Consider the following 17071-nt stretch of genomic DNA (forward strand, 5'->3'; position numbering starts at 1 on the left):
TGCAGAAAATGGGCGGGTCCAACAGCCAAACAGCTGGTGGCCGCACTGTGTCGCTCGCTCAGTGTGGTTGATGGGGAAACCATAGGGAAACAACAAGCAGGCAGGAATCATGGATTGGGTCTCAATAAACCTGATCTGGGCCGCTATTTTCATCCAAAAGGTAACACGCTGAAGTCGTTGTTCGTTGTGAATAATTGACGCATCCACACAACATTACGACACGAGAGTTGTCGGCGTCCTTCTTTCTCAAGATGTGTAATGATTAGCTTGTAATGTAGCGCTGTTAGCTTTCGGAGATAGCCAACTGAAAAGGTGACACACAACGTTTGTCTTTATGTTTAGCTCAACGGAAAAGATGAGAGGACTCGTGGTGCTGTCTGGCCTACAGAGTATAACTGTACTAACATACCTCCACCGTTGGTCTCACTTTTGACAAAAGGATAGCTTAAATACAGCCTGTGTTCGAGCGTAATGGTATATTTTGTACCATTGGCCATGAGACAAATGCGCCATCAAAGTGTGAGGAGTCGGTAGCAGAAACCTGCTTGCCAAATAGTTGCTTACCTTTGCATTGTATTCTTAATGCGCGTTAAAATAGAATTCAGTTAAAGCAATATACTTGAATAATTCAGATCGTTTAACTATTTGTATTTACTTACCGTTGCTGTTATTTTATGTTGTGTTGTATAAAGGTCGTAGGCGAGTATGGCATGGCTCACTTCAACGACAAAGACGATAGCAAAGGAAAAGATTACTGCATTTTCTTCAACTCCCAGTGGGCACGTCTACCCCAGGACCTCAACAAAGCAGTAAGAAGTTGAAAAAGTTCCGTTTAACAATTAAAGTAAAATATAAGTGTTTCATATTTTTCATTTATTTATAATTTTCGCTTCGTGTTCATCTAGTCCCGTCTCCAGATTCATGACCTCACAGCGTCGGTGCTGTGCTCAGCCTCTGAGGTCCCCGATGGGGGCTTCCCTAACCGCATACCCATGGTGATGAGGGGCAACTGCACCTTCTACGAGAAGGTGCGACTGGCCCAGATCAACGGTGCCAAGGGCATACTCATTGTCAGCAAGGACCGTCTGGTGAGGGGGGGGCGGCTCGTTTTATTCATCATAACACAATCATAAAATAGCTTGACAATGACATTTGGGTTTGTGGATAAGAAAAGGCTAGACACAACTTTATGTTCATGTTCGTGACTATATAATCTATTTTATTTTCTGCAATGTGCGGTAATGTGTTTTGAATTATTCACTCCCTGCTAATGTTTCTTCAATATGCTTAATTCACTGTTTATTACAGACGCCACCAGCTGGAAACAAGACCCAGTATGAGGAGATCGATATCCCCGTAGCACTGCTCAGCTACACTGACATGCTGGATATTAGCAAGGTAAGAGATGACTAAGTCACATTCGGTCACAGGGGTGAGCAGACATTGTGGAATGAAATGCTAAATGTATTATCAAACTGCGCAAAAGCTAATATGAATCATGGTGAAGTCCAGTTTGAAGTGAGACCATTCAGTATTATATTTCATAACTTATTCATGCCGATGGAATAACATCATTAAACATCAACTTAAAATATTAACATCTTAATTTCCCAAAAATATTTACTCTGAGTACAGTCTCATCTTAAAGGCTGTCTTGATAATGTCTCATTGTATTCCTTTTTCATTGGTTATTACTCTTTGGTATCAGTGTCCAGAGCAAAGTACAAAATAAACGACTCATTCGTTTAGGACCCTTCAGAAGAGCTCCTTTTCATTGGGGAGCTGGCGCTGTGTGTGTATGTGTGTGCGTCTGATTTCCCACTAGAAGTTATCTCATGTTGTGTTGCTCGGACTCCTGCAGAACTTTGGGGATGAAAGAGAGGTGGCCATGTATGCTCCCAAGGAGCCCGTGTTGGACTACAACATGGTCATCATCTTCATCATGGCCGTGGGCACGGTAGCCATGGGCGGCTACCTGGCTGGTAGCCGAGACACCAAAAAGTATGTGGAGTGGAGTGAGGGTTTGAAAATAATTTTCTTTTTTAGTTTTTTGGGTAATTCAGTATTCTCATGCTACTACTGATACAGTAGTTCTTAAATTGTACAATGAATGCAACTCTTTGTACTCTCTGCTGCCAAGTTTGACCTAAGGGCAATTCACTTGGATAGTAATTCCTTTCTTTTTTTTCTACCGTTTAATTTTTGTTTAGTTGTACAGAAAAAGGCTATTTGTGTTTGCAAGTTGTCATTTTCAGCCTGTTCCAAGCCTTCAGCCAAGGGCCTTCTGCCCACATAGTCACTGAGTGTTCTGCTCTGTTACCAATGGCGACTAAGGCGAAGACCGCTTTGTTGTCATCAAAGGCCGGTCGAGTGACTCAAGAGTCTAAATCCATCTAGATTTCGCCCTCTTCTACTGGTACTATAGTTACAAAGGGCAAGGTCGTCGGGGCCTCTGTTGGTGTCAGGAAGATAGAAAAAGGCTAAGAGATGAAAAGATAAGAGATGTTGAGACAAGCATCGACTTCTTCTTACTATTACTATTACACCAACAAGTACACTCACAGGCTGTTTTTTTGACAGATGCCAGTGTTAAACTGTTTTGGGTGTATAACAATCCTCTTCTTGGGTATTCCCTAACAATTGAGGTAGACGGGGACCTCACTACCAGCTTTGATAAACTTTCCCTTGTCCCTACAGGCGCTACATGAAGCACAAGCGGGACGACGGCAACGAGAAGCAGGACGAGGAGACGGTGGACGTCACACCCATCATGATCTCCGTGTTCGTCGCCATGTGCTGCACCATGCTGCTGCTCCTCTACTACTTCTACGACTACCTGGGTACGCGCGCACTACACGCTACGGCCATACCACAACTTTACTGTGTTCCAACATGGCTTTACAAAACAATATGCATCATGTGTAGAATGCTAGCTAGTTTATCATCTACAAATGGCTGATCTTCAATTGTTACACGCGTTTTCTCCCCATGGGTTCCTTTTAGCCATTTGGGTGATAGCCATCTTCTGCATAGCGTCTTCCGTGGGCTTGTACAGCTGCCTGTGGCCTTTTGTCAGAAGAATGCCTTGCTGCAATTGCAGGTGAGCCCGCTCAAATTGAGTTTAACTGTGTGTACATTCAATTGTTTGCTTTGAAAGATTTGGGGTCCAGCAGCCCTCCCTTGTAGCATCCAACCATTGCTTTCTTGAGTTGTGTTGTAAAGTATGGGTACTCACTCCCTCTGAACTCTCAGGTGGACACCCTTCTTCATGAATGTTCTAATAACAATATTAAACATTTCATTTAAAAGCGCCGTTCTCAGAATGAAGGACACTGCAAATATGCAACATAAAGCAAAACACAAAATCAACACTTTAAAAGAGGACTTAGTCAGTAGGCAAGGGGTACTGCTCTTGGCCAGTATTAATGTTCCTTAATAGACCCACCATCTGTCATGAAACGTTATGTTATGTACCCCCTCCCATCAACAGGCAGCACATTTGCAAACGTGACTAACAACAAATATTTAGTGTCTCCATTTACCGTTTGTCACACATACAACGAACCCATGTGACACGATGTGTTTGCGGACGTCCTTTCAACGTGTTTACTGTGGTTATTGTGGCAGGGTCCCGGAAAACAACCTGCCCTACCTGCACAAGCGGCCGCAGATCCGCAGTCTGCTGCTGTCCGCCTTCTGCATCGGTGTCAGCGTCACCTGGGCCGTGTTCCGCAATGAGGACCAGTGAGTACAGGGGGACACGCACACGCACACGCAAACACACACACACCTGGCAGATCAAATGTAAAGGAGAAAAACATGAGCCAGGTACATTAGGGAAAGTGGTGGTGTCTGTACATTAGGATCTCCATTAAAACGTGACAGAGCTCCCATTTCGGGTATCTGTTTGCTCCTGTAAACCAGTCGAGTGGTTACCGAGGTATCGGGTTTCCCCTTTGTGCCTAACCAAGCCCAAGAGTACCAGAGTGGCAAAACTTGCCTAAAGAGCTTTCCCTTTTTACGCGAGAGCCCACCAGCGCCCCCCGCAGGTGACAAATGCTGTGTTCACAGGCAACAGGCTCTATAAACATCCAAAAGTCTGTTCTAGATGGTGCTAAAGTCTTATTTTATCCTTAATGTCGTGGTTGAACGGCTGTTTGTTTTTGGCCGGCCATGTGTGTCCCAGCATGGGGGGGGGATGTCTTTTGTGTCTACATACAGTGTGCCTTTGTTTCACCCCCCAGGTGGGCCTGGGTGCTACAAGACACCCTGGGTATCGCTTTCTGCCTCTACATGCTCAAAACAATCCGACTGCCCACGTTTAAGGTGTGTAGGTGACCGCGCGCTTATGCACCGCTGACACAACATTTGTTGTTGTGTTTTAACGTTTCAAAAAGTCCTTGTTTGCTACTTTATCTGCAGAGTGAACTCTTTTAAATGAGTTGTGCATCTCCCGTCTCTTTTCCTTTGCAGGCCTGCACTTTACTCTTGGTGGTGCTTTTTGTCTACGATATCTTCTTTGTATTTATTACTCCGTTCCTCACGAAGGTAAGTGAAAGGTTGAATATTCATGCATTTCGTGCATACCTTTGAGTTGATTATTTCTGGTGGTAGTGGACGGTCACTGGGAACTCAACTGAGCCTCCTCGTCTCTCCCCCTCAGAGCCGGGAGAGCATCATGGTGGAGGTGGCGGCCGGCCCCTCTGACTCCTTCTCTCATGAAAAGGTCAGCTTGTTTATGTTTTTCTTTGCTTCATTAGGTGTGTTTCAGATCAAGCATGCGTTGCGTTGCATAACATAATGCATTCTGGGATAAAAACGTCAGAAATGCTGGTGATAGCTTCCCTATGCGACATGTCACATGGCTTTAAAATAGCACTCCAGGGTAACTCCCTCCGTCTGCTTTTCTGTGCATATGGTATTAAATTAATGCAGACATAAGACACTGCATATCAAAACGTTGCCCTAGTTGGATGGAATTTCCCATGCGAGAAATGCCATAACTAAAAAATGCCAAAAATAGAAGACTGACCTTTCCCTTCGTCACTCATGTTAATATTTTATGAGGGAAAGGGGCTTCAGACTGTTTAAGGAAACGACAGTTGGCAAACCAAATCCCTTGGCTTCACTGGGTGGGCCATCTTCTTTCTTCAAACTATGAAGTGCACCTGTGTCCGACTTGACATAGTAGAAACTTGAGGTGTTTCTGACGAGTTCAGGCGGATCCTCAAGTCTCGTGCATTTACTTACTTACTGCCCTTTATGCCTACTGGCATGTAGGGTAGCAACAAAGGATCTCCACTCCTGTCTGTTTTGGGCGAGCTTTTGGATTGAACTCCAGGTCTGCTTCATGTCTTTCAGTTCTTTCTCCACTGTTCGACGCCAGGTTTCTTTGGGTCGTCCTCTCTTTCGCTTGCCTTCGGGTGTCCAGTGTAGGGCGGTTTTTGTAATGTCATCCTGTTCTTTTCGCATGATGTGTCCAATCCATCTCCACCGCCTTCTTGTAATGATGGTCTCTATACTTTCTTGGTTGGTCCGAGCAAGTAAATGCTGGTTGGAGATGGTGTTAGGCCAGAGAATACGTATGATTATTCTGAGGTTTCTTGTGTGGAATGCAGAGATCTTGGAAAGGTCTTTCTCTGTCATCCTCCAGCATTCAAAGCTGTATAGTAAGGTGCATGCATGCGCTCAAATGCAGGCGATCTGAAACTTAGCCATTCATTCAATATTTTGCCGGCCTCACATTGGTTGTATTTTAGAGGGTTTGTAAGCCCCCGTTTAACTTCCCCGAAGAACGGGAAGACACAAGTGGCCTTTCTTGCTACTGGTTTATAAGAAGGCCTCACTCCAAATCCACCATGAAACTAAACACAGTACACAGACAGAAAATAGAGAAACCATGTTAGCTTAACATAACACAATAGCATGAACAGCAGACTGTATTTTTGGTTGCATGCCACAAAGAAGTGAATCGTCCTTGAGTCTTCCTTATAAGCGTTCTCATAAATTAAAGTGTGTGACGAGCATATAAACTTTCACTGGTGCATACTGCATACACAATGTCCTTGCTTGCTGCTTCTCAGTCGAGGGAAGACCAATGGGGCTTGTGCTTAACTTTAAGCTGAGACTTCTTAATAATACTACGACGACGACTACTACATGAAATAATGTAGATAACACTAAGAAATTCTCAAGCTGTGAAGCTTTTTCGAAGATCGATGACAGTTTTAGGTTTGGTGGAATCTCAGTCGATCCTGCACGCTGTGTTTGTGTGATCATTTACTTTATATATGGCAGCCCGGGGTACTGAGAATATTAAATCACAGGCCAAAACAAACAAAATGTTCCTACCCGGAATGTCAAATCCTACAACGTATGTTGGTTGCCGGGGAAGCCAGTATTTCCTTAATCTCAGATGATGTATCGAGGTCATTTTCGGATGTAGTTCAGTGAATGTTGCACATTGTACCTTTTTAAGTAAGCATGGTCCTTTTGCATTGTGTTCCAGCTCCCTATGGTGCTGAAGGTGCCCAGGCTGAACTCCTCCCCCCTGGCCCTGTGCGACCGGCCCTTCTCCCTGCTGGGCTTTGGGGACGTCCTGGTACCAGGTAACCAACAACTAACACTTGTTATTGTCAATGCATCTTCCGCAACCCTGGGCGGTGCTAAGTAATGCTGTCTGTGCAGGGCTCCTGGTGGCGTACTGTCACAGGTTTGACATCCTCACCCACTCCTCCAGGATCTACTTTGTGGCCTGCACTATTGGTAGGTACCTGTCAGACCTTGAGTCCGGCGGATTGGCTGTGGTGTAACTTTATTTTCACTGGTTTGATACACTATCCCTAAAACGGTGCCCAAAGCATACAATCTTCATCACTCCTAAGAATAAAAATCACATTTGAATTCCTAGACTTCGTATCCGTTGCACATTGCGTTTTGTATCGTCTCACTACAACTGAACAGTAACAACAGGAACCCAGGCCTGTGTGAGTGGACGCTCCCGTTTGACAGATCTCCCTTTGTCCCTCCCGCTCTCTCAGCCTACGGCGTCGGCCTGCTGATCACCTTTGTGGCGCTGGCCGTGATGAAGATGGGCCAGCCAGCCTTGCTCTACCTGGTGCCCTGCACTTTACTCACCAGCCTGGCGGTGGCGCTGTGGCGCAGGGAGCTGCCCCAGTTCTGGTCTGGGAGTGGATTTGTGGTGAATACCAGTTTGATATGAGTGCCCTCTACGGATCAACCCCCACCCCCTGTCCTTAAAAAAGAAAAAGATTCCACCAAAAAAAGCCCACCAGGACACGCAGAGAAATCTATATTGTGCGCAATAAAGTAGAAATTCAAGTTGAGTGACAGCGTGGCTGCATTTGTTTTGAATGATTCCACCGTACCAACCGACCCTCTGTGTAACCCCTGCCCCAAACCAACCCCCCTCCCCCTCTCTCTCCTGTTCCGTTTTACTGCAGTCTGGTGCTGCGGACGCGCCTGTCTATGAATGTCACTGCAGGTATCCTATCTGGGCTTGCCTTCGAATTTCTCTTTTTTTCTTTAACCCCACTGAAGGTTATTTTGAGTCCCCCCCTCCCCCACCTCTCTAAGGAGAGGAGCCGTCCCCCTCCCCTTGGGTTTTACCTTGCTGAACCAGCCATTATTTAAAGGTGCTAGCCCACGCCATGGGAGCTAATGAACAATGTTGTGTAAAGTTAAAGGTCAACCCAGGGCACATCTCTAGCCACGCCTATTCAACATACAGTAATGCCTCTGACCCCCCCCCCCCCCCCCCAACCACCACCACCAGAATGTGGCAAACGGCTCTCATTACATTGGCTGGTTCAATGACTTAAACCAACTCAAATTGACACCATGCGGACAGAGGGAGGACTGTACTTGTTTGTCAACCCCCCTCACACCCCTCCACGATCCTCCTTTTGTCTCTAACTTTATCGTGTTCTTGATCGTCCCGATGCTGCGTTGTCTTGTGTGCCCGGGCCAGTCCTCTCATCCCCGATACTGTGTTTTCCCTCCTCCCTCCCCCCTGCAGCCTGCCATAGCGCGCACGCCGATTAACTGTACTCAAACCGCGGCCCCGCCCACAGAGGAGTCCTTGACCAATCCTGAGCCGCACAGCCCAGAGCCCACCAATCAGAGTGAGGACACTCAGGAAACATCCTCCACCAACAAGAGAGCGGAGCACAGATTGGAATAAAATCAAAAAAGGAAAACTTCTAGAGACTTGGAGTGCGGCATTATATATACATATATTTATATGTGTATATTAATTGTTATATTGGTTGTTTGTTATTTTATTTCTCAGACTGTACATTAGAACACTTGAATTGAATTGCAATGGCCGATTTTAGTGTTGACATCTGTAAGTGTAATAACTATCAAAAGAAACTATTGAGGTAGCTGGTGGGGTACGGGGCCACACCTGGTGTGAAACTGATCTTGGACCAGACCCTCACACTAAGGCCCTCCCTCCTCGCTGCTGTACTGTGCTGCCTTTCACCAACAAAGGGAACCAAGCACTCAGTCGGTCTACACTACGTGCATTATTTCCCCCAACAAAAGATTGCTCGGGAGCAAAATAACTGGAATACTACATCCGTACAAACACTACAATGAAGGATTTTTTTAAAGTCAATATATTGCTTTTATCTATTGCTTTGGCCCAGTATTTACTGTCACGGTGAAGACATTTTGGCTGAAGGGATTTGTTACTTTAAGTAATGGTGTAACCATGGTTTATCAAACCACAAGCACTCAATGTATTTGTATTGTCCTGTGTAGTTGGGATTATTATATTTTGTAGCTAACCATTTTTTTGGATTCATTTAATTTTGCATGCTGTTTTTTTTTTGTACGGAACAGTAATATTAAACCAGTGCCCAATGTTGATATCATGTATCGGTGAAACGACAACCAGTATTCAGTGTCTTAGTTGACTATGTCAAGGATTCTTCTGTTCTGCCTTCATCGGACCATGGGTTAACTGGGAGCGCTGCACCTAGTTTTGATGTGGGTGCTGTGACCACCGTCAGATGACTGAGCTGCTCACAGAGGTCGCAGAGTTCTCATCATCTGTCCTGTACTTATTTTGCACATGTTCTTAGTTTTGTATTATCGATGGAGAAACAAGAAAAATGTATACTGGTTTACTCCTTACATGCGTTTGAGATTTCAGAATAACCCCGTATTCCATCAGTGTGGGAGGCAGGAGTTCCTATGCTAAGGGTTTCACAGGGTCCTCACAGACAAGCAGACATTTCTATAAATTGGATGCGATTTGGGAATAGTGTTACTTAGGTTTGGTTCAAAAGGCAAGACTACACAAGCAGCTTACTTGTATGCGAGTAATTGCTATAGAAAGCACATTACAGATTATTCACCATTGCGTGATATCAGGCTTCATTTTGATACCTCTTTTAAGGTTTCAATGTTATATGAAAATAAAAAGGTATTGGATTCAACATATGTATTTATGGAAAAGAAAAGATGTGCAACACTTGTACAGTTGTTGCTCTATACATCCCTGAAAAATACTCAAACCCTTCCGAAGTAAAATATATATCTGATTTTGATGGACTATTGCCATTTTGGATCCTTACAATAAACCAGAATAAAACTCGTACCCGTTTGTTTCTTTACAGCCAACTGAGTCACAACGGCCTTGAAAAGCTGTAACTCTCCAACAGGATAACATCAGTCTGTTTGTTGCGCGCTCTAAAGGCTTTTATCCAAAGCACTTTGCAGTGCTTTAGTGAACAGATTTTATTTTTTTGAAATGCAGCACTGTGGGGAGCAAATCCCATTAGACTTTGCACTTCTAAGCCAGGCAGGGTCTCTGGTGTTTGATGTGTGGTTCTTCCCCGTAGGTTTTAATTAAATGACACCAAACTGGTGTCAGAGTCTTGTACAGTCAGTCAGAGATTATATTTGACAGTTTAAGCAAAGTAAAAGTCCATAAATGACAAAGTAAATTAACTCAAATGCGTTTGTTTTTATTTTACAGCATATGAACTGGCTTCATCACAGATGTGTAATAGTAGGGGCCGACACAGGTGTATCTCAGGACATTAATTAAGGGCACAGACCTATAATTAACTTCATGAGCTACACCTGTTTTCACCACTACACCTCTATAGGAAAGACACATTCTGAACGTAAAACATAGCTTACACCGTCACTTCTGAATGCTTTTGAGGAACACTAATAAACTTGCGATAGACAAAAGCGACAATTTTAACTTGCTTCTTTTTTTTGTTTCTAAAACAATCTAAAATTGAGACAGTTCAGCTTTCGTCTAGACTGGGCACAGCCATCCAAAAGATTACACACAATTCAACAAAATTGGCAACAATCGATCCTCAAAATAAGGCATAAACACATTTGATAACCTTCAATGCAGGGTTCACTCCATTACGAACAAGCCATTCTGTTGTGCAGAATAAAAGAGCAGGGATATTTCTTCTGAAAGCAGTTGGTTGGCACTTAAAAGCAGTAGGGTATGGTGGATGTACTCACTCCAGATTGTCTTGTCGTGTCTGGTCTTCATATGAGAAGAGGATAACTGCTGAGGTTTCCCACCGAGTGCTGAAAGGTTACTGGCAGAGGCTTATTTCAGCTTCCAAAAAGCATATACATTTTCTCTGGCAAAGTCTTTGGTAAAAAGAACAAGAACGAATCCTTAAAAACATAAACAATCTCCCGTCGGTAAATGGACGCCTTAAAATATAACTTCATTTTTTTAACAAAACTATGTAAAACATCAATAATGTCATAAGACATCTCGTTTTCTTTTCCAGAATATCTTCCTAAAATGTAACCCCCTTCGAGTCAGCGGCAGAGTCTTTGTAACAGCTGATTCCAATCATCCATAACGAACATATCCTTTAGCCAATCGGAGGCCGGACGTCAGTGAGCTCCGCCCCTCCTAAAGGAACACCTCACGCTTCTTCTCCTTCTTGAGCAAGTCTTTGGGGAAGGGTGGAGGGGGTGGAGGCGGGGGGTCGGGGCTCCTAATGTGAGTGCTGAACGACGGGGACGGCTTGACGTTGATGGGGGGCGTTGGTCGGGTGAACCGATCTATGGGGGGGGGGGGGAAACCCTGATATGAAACGGACCTCGTGTGAAATGAGTCAGTAACGATTGAGAGCGCATTTAGCTGCCGGGTGAATACTTATATGTATGTATAAATGCATGGTATTTATACTATTTAAGGTCAAACCATATCAACTTAAAACACAGATAAATGTGTTTATGTCTTTAAATAAAGAGTCCTGCTACTTTAAATGCACAAGCCCTGTTTTAATAACGATGAACCTACCCTGGGCATTCGTACTTGTATATGGAAGTAACGGCAGTGTGTGTGTGTGTGTAGGTGGGAGAACCACCTGGGACTCTCAGGGTCTCTTACCTGAGTTGATCACCTGGGGGCTGGGGCTCGCCTTACTTACGGCCCTCAGACTGCCCCCCTCGTTCCCGGTCACCTTGATGGGCACCACCTGACTCATGTCAATAGACGCTGGGGGGAGAGGGAGGGCGAGGTTATGAAATGAGCTTCACCCTTTGGTGCGCGTATTGCTATGGCTGCCGTAAGACCCCCGCCGATAGGTGTCACGGTTCACTAACAGGGGTTTTCCGGCAATATAGTGTACGTCAAAGTTCCCTGACAGGGTTCTTCCGCCGATAAGTCATAGTATTCATTTCCATAACAGGGGTTTTCAAAAGGAGATATATATTTTTTAACCATGTGCTTCTCGCCCAGAAGTATGATTGTGGAACTTTCTTTATAAAAAAAATAAATAGAATACTCTAAAAAGAAGCCTGCATGGCGGTTATAGATGGTGTATTGTATTGTCTACACCAGTAATGAAACCCAAACCCTCCGGTGGCGCCGTGCGTACCTGCCCGCTGGTGGGAGCCCCGGTGGTGGCCCTTGGAGCTCTTGGTGCTCTTGGCCTTGCTGTGCACGGCCAGCTTGGTGGGGATCTGCTGCTGCACGCCGCCCTCCTTGTGGGGCTGGTTGGTGGTGCTGACCAGCTGCAGGGGCACCACCACCACCGGCTTGGGGCTCATGCTGTGCCTCCGCGGGGGCACCAACGGGGGCACCTCCCCCCCGCCGCCGCCCCCACCGCCGTGACCGCCGTGGTGGTGGTGGTGGGGATGGTGGACGTGGTTGTGGACGTGGTTGGTGGGGTGGATGTGGGGATCGGGGCTGACCCTCCTCTGGGCCACGCTGAACGACTGGGTCGCCCGCAGGAACTGAGAGAGGAGGGAGGGGTAGGGGAGAGGAGGGAGGGGTGGGGGAGAGGAGGGAGAGGAGGGAGGGGTGGGGGAGAGGAGGGAGGGGTGGGGGAGAGGAGGGAGAGGAGGGAGGGGGAGAGGAGGGAGAGGAGGGAGGGGTGGGGGAGAGGAGGGAGGGGTGGGGGAGAGGAGGGAGGGGTGGGGGAGAGGAGGGAGAGGAGGGAGGGGTGGGGGAGAGGTAAGAGGACAGAGGCTTTGATCGAAGCACTTAAACTCTGAACTCAAATACAAAACACAAAAAAAATCGGCTAAAGTGTGAAGAGCATTAATATAAATACAAATATAAGGAGACAAATAAACAAAAGAGAATATAACAACATAACAATATTAACAATAGAACCAGTCTCTCAGATCTCTATGAAACCAACAGAGAACTTCTCCTGGGCTCAGAGATGAACCCACAACGGCGTAGAGACAAGCAACTAAACAACGTTCAGTTGCTAGTTAATGCATGCGCGTGCCTGCGTGTGTGTGCCGGCGCGTGCCTGCGTGTCTTCCCGCGTGTGCGTGCGTGCGTGCTTTGGGGCCCCCACCTGGTCGCTCTGCTTCTGCTGCTTCAGCTGCTGCGTCTCCAGCAGCTGCCGCTCGCGCTCCACCTTCTGCGCGCTCTCCCGCAGCCGCACCAGGTCCCCCTGGTAGGCGGCGCGCTGGGCCTCCAGCTCCGCCCGCTCCGCCGCCAGCCGGCCGTCGCGCCGGACGTGCTCCTCGGCGCCGGCCGCCAGCTCCGCCTCCTGCCGCAGGGCGTGCACGCGCTGCCGCTCGCGCTCCTTCTCCCAGCGCTGCGCCTCCTGCCGGTGCGCCGCCTGCTGCCGCTGGAAGGCCGCCTGCTCCTCGCGCTGCTTCTCCAGGGTGCGCTGCCGCTCCTGCTCCAGCAGCAGGCCGCCGCTGTCGCGCCGCGACCCCCCGGCGCCGCCCGCCGCCGCCGCCGCCCCCCCCGAGGAGGCCGGCGCCGTCAGCCACCGCAGCTGCTGCAGGTCGGCGCGGCTGTCCTGCTGGGCGATGATGGCCTGGGAGGGGGGGGGGGGGTGAGAGGGTTAACAAACAATGAACAGCTAATAGGACGAACCGCATAGGCGGATAGAGGCGGGGTTTGCAGTCGACTGATTATCTAAAGTATGTATACTATATGTACAGGAGAAACCTTCATGGATGCATGAAAGACATGTACGAGTAGAGTCTGGGCTTACCTGCAAGCTGTAGAGCCGATTGGAGAGCTGGAGCACCCGGTTAAAGAGCTGAAGGGACAAGGAGGAGTCATTCTGTATTATTGATGTAGAAACACTGCAGTTCTAGAAACAGATGCAGCCCAAACAAGCAGTGGGACTGTCGTCTGGACGTGGTTACCTCCAGGTCAGCAGCAGACAAACGGGGGGAGTCCGGGTTCTGTATCGGAGTCTCGTCATCCGCCTGGAACGACAACAAATAGATGACAGATGAATGAATTATCATTAGTCATTATTTTTTACAAGGAAAGCCAAACCAACCAACCCACCCTAAAAAAGGATTTTAGATGGAAAGGATCTAGTGGGTTTCACACTATGGCTTTGTGTGTTGCTATTGATTGATCCTGGCATAAATCTCGACTTCAATGCCTTTTCCTAAGTTTTAAAAAGTAGGATAAAATGTCATTTTGGACTCAAAGTGCCCTCTATGGGTTAAACTATGCGTTGGTATGGTTAAAATGGTAATGGTTTAAAATCAGGGTGTACAGTCATGCTTTGACGTCACAGGCCCTCCTCCTCCCCCCTCCCCCCTCCTCCTCCTCCTCCCTCTCCTCCCACCTCCTCCTCCTCACTCCTCCTCCTCCTCCTCCTCCTCCTCCTCCTCCTCCAACCACTCCTCCTCCTCCTCCTCCTCCTCCTCCTCCTCCTCCCTCCTCCTCCCCCCACCTCTTCCTCCCTCACTCCTCCTCCTCCTCCTCCACTTACAGACAGCTCCCGGCTCTCTGCGTGGTGCTCCGGATCGAGGTCGTGGTCGAGGTTTTCCCCGTCGTGGTGTTCCGGTTCGTGGCGTTCCGTGTGGCGCTGCTCCGGATCGAGGCGCTCCAGGTCCTTGTGCACCGGGTCAGAGCGCTCCGGGTCCGGGTGTTCCGGGTCCGAGCTGGTGGAGAGACGGCCGTTCTCCAGGGGGTCGTCCTGCCCGCTGGCGCCCTCTGCATCTAGGGAGGACCAGCAAGAAAAACGGTCTCAAACGGGGCCAGACATTAAAAGGAGACGTATTACACCACCAGGTGTGAGTGTGATTAGCCTTACAAGCCGTTTTCGAAAATCTGCCTCATATGACATCACTAGTGGGCGTGTCCACCTAGATCTGTGCTGGATAGATCAGTCTAGCAGCCTACCCAGTTGACTGAAGTAAACGTTGCTCAACTATTCCAGCACAGATCTAGGTGGACACGCCCCGGGTGATGTCATATGGGGCAGATTTTCGAAACGGCTTGTAAGGCTAATCCCGCCCACTTGTGATGTCAGGCGAAGCAGTTTTTCTAAAACGTCTTGTGACGGCTAATCACACTCACACCTGGTGTTATAATAGGTCACCTTTAAAGTATTTGTATTGAAATAAACGGCTGAAATGAAATGTGAAAGCGTCCTTAAACCCAAGTACGTACGTACACACACACACACACACACACACACACACACACACACACACACACACACACACACACACACACACACACACACACACACACACACACACACACACACTCTACAAAAAGACACAAAATCTACAAAAAGACCAATGGGATTAATTCCCCTTGCCTTCGGCGGGTTGGCCAGGGGGCCTGGTCTCGAAACCCCCGAAGGTCTGGGCTCTGCGGAGAAGCAGGGGCGGCCCCTGGCTGTCATCCGCAGCCTGGTTTGGGTCCCTGATCCGGGCCAGCAGCAGGTCCTGCAGGCCCTCCACTGGAGGGGAAGAGGATCAAGAGACACACATGACAACAAACTGTTAGTGACTGAGGATGAAGGGCCAGTGAATTGACATGTAACATGCCATGTTTCATTTGTTACTGAATGAAACCCCAAAAGATCAAGAAACATTTTAGCACATACAATGGAGCGAATAATCTAACTGCTTTAAGTGTTGCAATATAGAAACCAGAGATAGAGAAATACATTCATGTGCACCATGTTTGGTAGTATCCTAGAATAAAAAAATGTAACGTCTCATTTGTTTGTGTTTCAATTAATTGGCAGAAGCGGAGATCAAAAAAAGGAAGGGAAATAAATTAAAAGTGAAAGATTGATTCAGAGTATATGTATTCACTGTATGTAGCTTTGACACAGTGTCTGGTGAAAGACTAAATCCTCATAGTGAATACTCATTTTGCCTTATTTCTTCACCCACATAACAAGTCTCACACATGTCAAAGGTGACATTATACCACCAGGTGTGAGTATGATTAGCCGTTACAAGCCATTTTGAGACTCGGCCTCTTCTGACACACCCACTTGTGATGTCAGAAGAGGCAGACTTCCAAAACAGCTTACGGGCCCTTTAAGCCCTCGGCTCTTACCGTCTCTGATGGCTCCCATGATCAGTGTCTCCCCCTGCTGGAGATCACTGGCGTCCCCCCGGAGCAGCAGTCTCTTCTGGGGGGTCTCCACGCCCGTGAGGTTCTCAGTGAAGAAGGCGAAGATCTGGAGCTTCTCCTGCAGGTTCTTCTCTATCAGCATGTCCCTCCGGGCCAGGGTCTCTGCACGACCAGAGAACCACAGACTCTCACGAAAACCATCAAACCGGGCACGTAACGATAGTAATGGACGTCAAAGAGCCCTTGCATACTTTCACAGCCAAACACAGATAATAATATGAATGCATTATTGTGTAGATATAAAGCAAACACAATCAAGTTATCAAACTATAGGAATTGGAACAGCAGTAAATAAATTAAATGTGTCAAAGATTGACCGAGTAAAAATACTAATTAAACACAATTATTAAACTCGAATCGCCCGTAACACCCATCCCATTGAGAACAGATGAAGGTGCATTGGTGTATTGTGCGTGTTTTTATTACCCTGGAACTCTTTTAGCTTGGTAGACCGGGCTTCCTCCTCCTCTTGACTCTTGACCTCTAATATTGGGCAGCTGCAACAGACAAAGATTTGTAAATCCTCAATTTTGGTCAAGATGTCACACTCACATTACTTTCAGGCAATCAGTGAGCGGTCTGCAAAAAAGCTTTTTGCATGGATGTATGCCCTATAGCTCCACATGAAAAAAAAAAAAAAAAAAAAAAATATATATATATATATATATATATATATATATATATATAATATCCAGCCATCAATTATAAAAGTGCTGATCTCAGCTGATCTAAGTGTCCTTCTCGCCCTCCGGTGGTCAGAAATCAATTCATGCTGCTTTACGCATTAGACAATTTACGCACATTAACTGCTTGACTTGGGAGCTACGGGAGCTCTCTGACCTTTCCACAGCTTGCCGTATAAGGGCCATCCAGGTGTTGCGCTCTGCTTTGGAGCGGGTGTGGATCTCGTACATCACATAATTGTCGGAGGAGGCACAGATGAGGAACATGGCCTTCTCCTCGTGAGCCACCTCCCTGACTATCAGACTCTGCAGGAAGATGACCGGAGACTTGTTGTCTTGCTGTGTTCAAGAGATAAAGAAAGAAAATTAAAGAGCTTCAAAAGAACAAGGTCAGAGTTAGACCCCGATCCCAGGCTGTGAATTTTCTTTTTTCAACCCACATGAGTGTCATGAGTCATGTTCAATGTTCAAAACACATGACTGCTGA

General features: G+C 47.0%; 2 protein-coding genes across 4 annotated transcripts in view; one reads left to right on the forward strand and one right to left on the reverse strand.

Moving 5' to 3' along the window:
• sppl2 (signal peptide peptidase-like 2) lies at window positions 1–9628 on the forward strand. 2 transcript variants are annotated; one of them, XM_060058545.1, is made up of 16 exons: window positions 1–160; window positions 693–809; window positions 906–1088; window positions 1309–1398; window positions 1862–2001; window positions 2698–2840; window positions 3004–3100; window positions 3628–3744; window positions 4245–4326; window positions 4474–4548; window positions 4664–4726; window positions 6509–6608; window positions 6688–6765; window positions 7041–7201; window positions 7464–7504; window positions 8039–8182. In XM_060058545.1, the coding sequence occupies exons 1-16, from the start codon at window positions 110–112 to the stop codon at window positions 8046–8048; spliced, it is 1548 nt and encodes a 515-aa protein (XP_059914528.1). In that variant the 5' UTR covers window positions 1–109; the 3' UTR covers window positions 8049–8182. The 2 variants fall into 2 exon arrangements, with proteins under 2 accessions (XP_059914528.1, XP_059914527.1); XM_060058544.1 differs by lacking the exon at window positions 7464–7504 and having other exon boundaries at window positions 8039–9628.
• The window catches only part of arhgef18a (rho/rac guanine nucleotide exchange factor (GEF) 18a), a 20183-nt gene continuing 11770 nt past the window's right edge, over window positions 8659–17071 (reverse strand). For both annotated transcript variants that reach the window (XM_060058540.1, XM_060058539.1), the window contains exons 10-20: window positions 16742–16923; window positions 16328–16398; window positions 15824–16003; window positions 15069–15212; window positions 14232–14461; window positions 13648–13710; window positions 13491–13538; window positions 12837–13310; window positions 11904–12261; window positions 11414–11521; window positions 8659–11082 (exon numbers count right to left, since the gene is read on the reverse strand). In XM_060058540.1, coding sequence (XP_059914523.1) covers window positions 10931–11082; window positions 11414–11521; window positions 11904–12261; window positions 12837–13310; window positions 13491–13538; window positions 13648–13710; window positions 14232–14461; window positions 15069–15212; window positions 15824–16003; window positions 16328–16398; window positions 16742–16923 — 2010 coding nt within the window. In that variant the 3' untranslated portion in view covers window positions 8659–10930. The remainder of the gene's footprint in view (window positions 11083–11413; window positions 11522–11903; window positions 12262–12836; window positions 13311–13490; window positions 13539–13647; window positions 13711–14231; window positions 14462–15068; window positions 15213–15823; window positions 16004–16327; window positions 16399–16741; window positions 16924–17071) is intronic.

This window comes from Gadus macrocephalus, chromosome 8 (genome assembly GCF_031168955.1).
Source record: "Gadus macrocephalus chromosome 8, ASM3116895v1".
NCBI lineage: Eukaryota > Metazoa > Chordata > Actinopteri > Gadiformes > Gadidae > Gadus > Gadus macrocephalus.

Excerpts from the sequence above, each read along its gene's own strand:
- sppl2 (XM_060058544.1), top strand. The coding sequence starts at position 110 with ATGGATTGGGTCTCAATAAACCTGATCTGGGCCGCTATTTTCATCCAA. Across the intron at positions 1,089-1,308 it reads TTGTCAGCAAGGACCGTCTG|ACGCCACCAGCTGGAAACAA; the intron begins GTGAGGGGGGGG and ends TGTTTATTACAG. Across the intron at positions 3,101-3,627 it reads ATGCCTTGCTGCAATTGCAG|GGTCCCGGAAAACAACCTGC; the intron begins GTGAGCCCGCTC and ends TTATTGTGGCAG.